This window comes from Prinia subflava, chromosome 3 (genome assembly GCF_021018805.1).
Source record: "Prinia subflava isolate CZ2003 ecotype Zambia chromosome 3, Cam_Psub_1.2, whole genome shotgun sequence".
Taxonomy (NCBI): domain Eukaryota; kingdom Metazoa; phylum Chordata; class Aves; order Passeriformes; family Cisticolidae; genus Prinia; species Prinia subflava.
In genome coordinates this window covers 43776189-43782188 of record NC_086249.1, presented here as the reverse complement: position 1 = coordinate 43782188, position 6000 = coordinate 43776189, and the positions used below count along the sequence as shown (strand labels likewise).

The following is a 6000-nucleotide window of genomic DNA, read 5'->3' as shown; positions in this document are numbered from 1 at the left end:
TCTTGGTTCACACCTACATGGGTGGATATTTGTATTTCTGTAAGTGATGGAGAAAGAGATAGGTGTTCACTTCCAAATACAAAAAAGTGGGCACACATGACATGATACAGGAGTGCACCCACAACTTTTCCCTTCACTCCCACCTTATAGACACTACCATTCAACTTTCCTACATCAGCATTTCCTCACAGGCAGCATTCAAAATCCTCCTTTTGCATCATTATAGAAATTCTCATCAGGCTGGAAATCACCCCTTGCCCATTTTTGTATGTAATGTCAAAGTTATTGTATTCGATGTAATGAACAAGTGCCAGGCAGCACTGAGGGAGGCTGGAGAAAGCTCAGCACAGTGAAAGACTTCAAATACAAGGCTGTCACAGCGGATGTTCCGAGACCGGATGGATAGTGGGGACGTCCATACATCCAACAGTGTCCCGTAACTTCCACTGGCCGCGGGGCGCCGCACCTTCAGCCCTGGAAGCGCTGCAGTGCCCCGGTGCAGGCGCTGCAGCGGTTCCCGCGGCAGCAGCCCCTGCCCGCGGTGCCCCAGCCGGGCTGTGCCGGGCGCGCTGCGGGCGGCGGGCGGCGCCTCCCCGGGCGGGGCGGGGGCGGCCCGGCCGAGCGGGCGCTGCTCTCGCTGCTCTGGCCCTGTCGCTGTCGCTGCTCTCTCTCTGTCGCTGCTCTCCCTGTGGCAGCCGGCGGGCGGCAGAGGCGGCAGCGCCGCTCCCAGCGGGCGCGGGGCGGGCGCGGGGCGGGCGCGGAGCCCCCGGCCCGGCGCGGCCATGGAGAAGCAGCCGGGCGGCGAGGAGGAGTGCGCGGACTCGGGAGCGGAGACGGGCGGGTGAGTGCGGGCGGCTCCGCCGGGCCGGGGCGCGGCTCCCCCGCCCCGCGGGGCTGCACTTGTTGCCGGCGGCCGCCGCCGAGCGCGTCCCGGCAGCGGCGGGGCTGGGGCTGGGCTGGGGCGGCGGCTTCGTGTCCCGGGCAGAGCTTCCCTCCGGCAGCATCCCGCTCAGCGCCTTTGCCTTTCCTGCCCTGTCCTCCTGCCGTCCTGGCACTCGGTCCGGCGTGACCCCCGGGGAGGCGGGAGGCATCACCCTGCTCCCACTGCCCCGGGGAGTTTGCGGTCGCTTTCGCCTTCCTGCCACACGCGGGGAGGAAGACACGGAGAGGCCGTGGCTGTGGGCTTTAAGCTGGAACTCCAAAGCACGCTGTGATGGCTCGGCGCTGGGGCCCGCGCTCAGCTCCGCGGGCTGTAGGTGCGCTGCTCGGGGCTTGATGCTGCACCAACCCTGTATCCCAGGGATTGTGCGGCTGAGGATGGTCTGCGAGCGTGTCCAGGACCTGTCCGCTCCTTCTGGCAGTGACACCCAGACAGCATCAGGCAGAGAGAGCTGACTCCCTAGAAGGACCTTTGAGAGCCATCTACAAAAGCAAGTTAGATTTGTGGGCACCCTGAAAGTGGGTTGCTGCTGTCATGATTCTCGTTGTGATACTCACCATGCTAGCCTGTGAACTGCTGTAAACTTTGCTGGTAGTGTCATCTCAGTCAAGAATACTTTTTTTCCCCCCTGACTTCATGACCCTGCTGCTAGAGGTGTGCTGTGATTTTCAGCTTGATGACTTCTCCTAAGTTAATGGAGGTGCAAGGATGATCCGTGGGATCTCCTGTTCAGCTCACATCTTCAGCCCATCTCCGCGGGAGAGAAAGGGAAGTGCTTTCAAGCCTGTCCTACATGCTGCTGCCATGGTATCTGGTCAGGAATGGCAGTGAGCCTTCACTCCTCTTCTGACTCCACAGGGCAAAAGGAGGTTGCATACTCCTGCTAAGGCTGTTCTTTCCTGAGTCTTTCTTCTCCTCACTCCTTGCTCCTCCAGCTGTTTCTCTCCAAGCTCCTTGCCTGGTGTATCTCCTTTGGCCTCTAGTCTGACTCTTGCAAAACTGTAAAGCTAATTCTTTGCACGGTGGTGTCAGGTGAACAACACCAAAACTGAAGAAGCAATATTAAAAATAAAAATCTAAAAGGTGAAATGGCATATGATAATCTTTTTCATACATCCAGCTAGTAATTCAAATATTTTTTTTAATCTTTTCTATAGTCTGAGAAGTTAAAGGCTTTTACCATCACCTTGTATTGTGGGCACACCTAACAGTAAAACCTTTAAAATATTTCATGTGACATAAGTTCAAAAGAAAAAATCCAGGCCTCTTTTCCGGATACAGGTTAGTCCCTATTAGGGATGTGGCTACAAGGAAGACAAAGTAGGCAGTGAACTTATGCCTAGTTCAAAGCTCAAAAACCTCTTGATTGGTCAAGTCACTCTTAATTTGCTGGTATGGAAAAACCTGGGTTTCCTTGGGACAGGCACTTGGAAGGATTTGACCCAGCTGGTGATATTAGCCTTTAGACCTCAGGGACCAGCATGACAGCTGCTTGTGTCTGGTGTTGATGAGGTGCTAAAGCTGATGATTTTATGAAGCATCTCTGTCCCATGTGTGACACTGGAAAGTATAGGTTGGTGGAAGAGTCTGTCTGAGGAATTTGAACAATGGCATATGGCAATTAATAACTGCAGTGCTTTGCACTGACGTTTATTTTGAAAAGCAATGGGTCTCTGCATTTCAATTATTATTTTTAGTTTTGTTTAGCAGCTATTTAATTCTGATAAACATGTTGCGTATGTCTCTTTCACAATGTTTATATTTCAGCTTTCTCACCAAACCAACTGTTCACAGCACTTGCTTTTCCCTGTTACTAGAAGATCTGCTATTTGCTTTGTCTCAGGCCCATCACAGCTATTGCTAAATTGAACTGTACTCCTTTTTTTCTCCAATTACTCAATGGTAAAAAAATAAATAATTAACTATTCTGAGCTTCAGCAATCGTCCTCTGAAAGAATAAGGAGGAACAACTGTCAGAGTGATTCAGTAACAGTTTTGCATGGAGTGGTCCCTTTCTGTCACTCAGGGAACAATAGTGGATAGTGACTGTAGTAAATCCAGGCACTGCACGCCCTTGTCATCTCAATGATTGTATGTAATGATGTGTGAGCTCTTACTGCTGAAGCTGCTTAGAGCAGCTAACAAATTGAACACATCAAGTACTCCACAGGGCATATGTTGCTTAAGGTTTTGTTGTGGCTGCCAGCTACAAAAGCAGGAAAAACTCTCTGCTAAAGGCAAGATCAATTACAATTCAAACCCTTCATTTTCCTAATCCTTTGGAAAATATGTTCCTCTTACTGCATTTGCCTTGGTAAATAGGGTTGGCAAAGAGTCTGCTGAACAAAAATAGCATGTTTGGAATTCCTGAATCCAATAAGAATGGATTGAGCTGGTGCTGTCAAGTACCTAAATAAAGGGTGTAGAACGTGTAAGCCAATTAGTTTATATGGCTTTATTAGTTTATTAATGAGATTTCAAATAGTTTGACCATCCTTGATCTGAGAGACTTTGCCTGTAGAAGTTGTATCTTCTAAGGAAACATATTTTGGCAGTTTTTAGGATAAAAACCTTATTTTATCTGCTGCTGAAAACTTTTAGTCCAGAAGTATGTGACACAGAGCTTTCTCTGGTAATAATTTTAGTAGTGGATTTGTACTATAAATCTTGACATTCTAGGAAGAATAAAATAGACTTTCTTTGGTCTTTTATTAGAAAGAAAACAGAGAGGAAAAACAAGTTGAAGAAAGATTGAAGGGAAGAGAAATGTGTACATTTACGGAACTGTAGTTAAATGGCAAAGATAAACAAAGAAGTGAGAAAAATAACAGTTACTTAAAATGAATAGTAGAACTATTCATTTTAATGTTTTCTTCATTTTACAAACCAATGAAAATGCTGTTATCTCACTGTCTTTCAACAGCAGAGAAAAGATGACAAACTAAGACAATTTTGGAAGTTGTTAGGTATGCCTGATTTTGAGGCAATTAGACAGATTGGCTAGCACTGGTATCAAGGATGAAGCATCAGCTTAATTCACTGTGTTCAGGACCAATATCCCAAGTGAATCTGGGAAAACGGGTAGTTTCTCTGTTCTAAACATCCGTGTTCTAAACATTTCAACATCCATGACAGTTCCCAGGAGAAGTTAACCTGTTCACTTAGCTGTAAGAGCCCATCCTTAAAAAGTTTACACTTTAATCATTAACTTACTGATTGTCTCAAAGTCTGCCTAAAGATGTAGGTTTTTTCCTCACTTGGAAGTCATTTAAAGTTTTGAAAAGTTATAAATTTAATTTATTTGAATTTGCAACTTATCCATCTATTTTTCAAATAGATCATTAGTCTTTTTAGAGAAAGTGGGGAGACATTGCTGACATACCAAGTGTGGAGGTTTGTTGTATAATAAGCTTAAAATGCAAATATTGATAATGCAAACTGAATTAAACAGTAGTTAATTGTTGAGTATTGGATGAATTTTAGGAAGGATGGTTATAGTATTTTTTGGTAGTAAACAACTCCAGTAAAACAGCTCAACAAGATATAGAGAAATCCATTGCAAAACAGAGAAACAAGATGTTTGAAGTTTATGACACTACCATGCAACAGCTATTTGTAACATGTATTTAGCAAAATCCATTGCAGTTTGGTTACAGTTAATTTTCATGGTGCTTGTTGCCTCCTTTACATTTCCTCCTGTCTCTCGTTCCTCAAATTAATTTTGCAGAGTTTGTGTTCATTTTTGGAGTGTGCTATACTTGTTTGCTGGTTTTCCTAATGTCTCTCCATAGCTGCCACGTGTGATCCTGGCCAAATCGCAAATTATTTGAGCCTCTGTTAATTTATCTCTTAAGCAGATCAAAAAAGCCTTTATTTATTTGTTGCAGTTCAGTAAAAAGTGTGAGATTCTAAAGCAGGAAATACACTTGTTAACAGAAGGCAGACTATATATATATAAATATATATAAAGTTGTACCTCACTTAGAGGTAAAATATCAAGAACACTGTAATCCATTTGTGTCCTCAGTCAGAATGGGTCATCTAAATTATCAAATGAATAGTTGAATGGTTTATTGGGGTGAGAGGTTGCTTTCATGTCTCATGCTTTAAGGAATTCAACAAATGACTTTGTATGGCAGTCTTTCAAACTGACATGTCAGTCTCTTGTCACATATTTCATCCATCTATGACAAACTCTCAGGAACACAAACCACTGATGTTGAAAGCTATTTTAAGACCTATTTTTACCTTGGGGCTTCTTTTGTTTTGGGGGTTGTTTTGCAGTGTTTTTTTTGCTGACACTTTCAGTTCATATATAAGCCCATCAGTCCATGATATGTCATGATACTCAGGTTGTCTCTGATGTGACATTCGAATAATGTAAAGTTGAGCTGTTTGTCACAAACTGGGGTTGAGGCACCATTTCCAACCAGATTTACTCAGTGAAGCAAAGCTGTTTGGTTAAACATCGGGGCAGGCAGACCTGCGAGTGCCAGGCACTGGAGCAAGACATGGAAAACAAGTTTGAAACAGACTTTAAATCACATTCTGGAGCTCTGTGCTGATATCCATAATTTTCAGGTCCCAGCAAACAGTGAGGTTCACCTCAGCTAAATGTAGCTGTGCAAAGGTTTGATATTTGTTATAAATCAGGCTTCTTCTGTTGTCAGTTATGAGAACCAGGACCTCAGGAGGGTAAGTCAGCCCCTGGCCTGGGATGGGTGGACACATGCCACCTGATGTGTCCCTCTGGGAGTGCTCTGTGAGGGGGTGGTGAGCAGGGTGTGCAGCCAGGTGTTCTCACTAAAGCACAGGGTGATCCTGCCTCATCAGGTGATGCTGGAAGATGACAAGCAACTTTTCAAACCTTACACAACAACGGTGTCTCTCACATGAGGTCTCAAATATTGCTGTTGGTAATAAGCCCTGGAGTATAATGGTTAGCTCTCCCTAATGGGAATCTGTCATCTGTCCTTGTCACTTTCCTAGAAATCCAGAGCAAGGAGCTTAGAGACAAGTTGCTGTGAGTAATTCCATTTCAATCATCTTGACTGCACAAG

At 45.1% G+C, this 6000-nt stretch overlaps 1 protein-coding gene across 1 annotated transcript in view; it reads left to right on the top strand.

Annotated features, from left to right (window-relative positions):
• Positions 1-346: 346 nt before the first annotated feature.
• The window catches only part of FAM124A (family with sequence similarity 124 member A), a 37881-nt gene continuing 32227 nt past the window's right edge, over positions 347-6000 (top strand). Inside the window, exon 1 of the mRNA XM_063392047.1 lies at positions 347-841. Coding sequence (XP_063248117.1) covers positions 783-841 — 59 coding nt within the window. The 5' untranslated portion in view covers positions 347-782. The remainder of the gene's footprint in view (positions 842-6000) is intronic.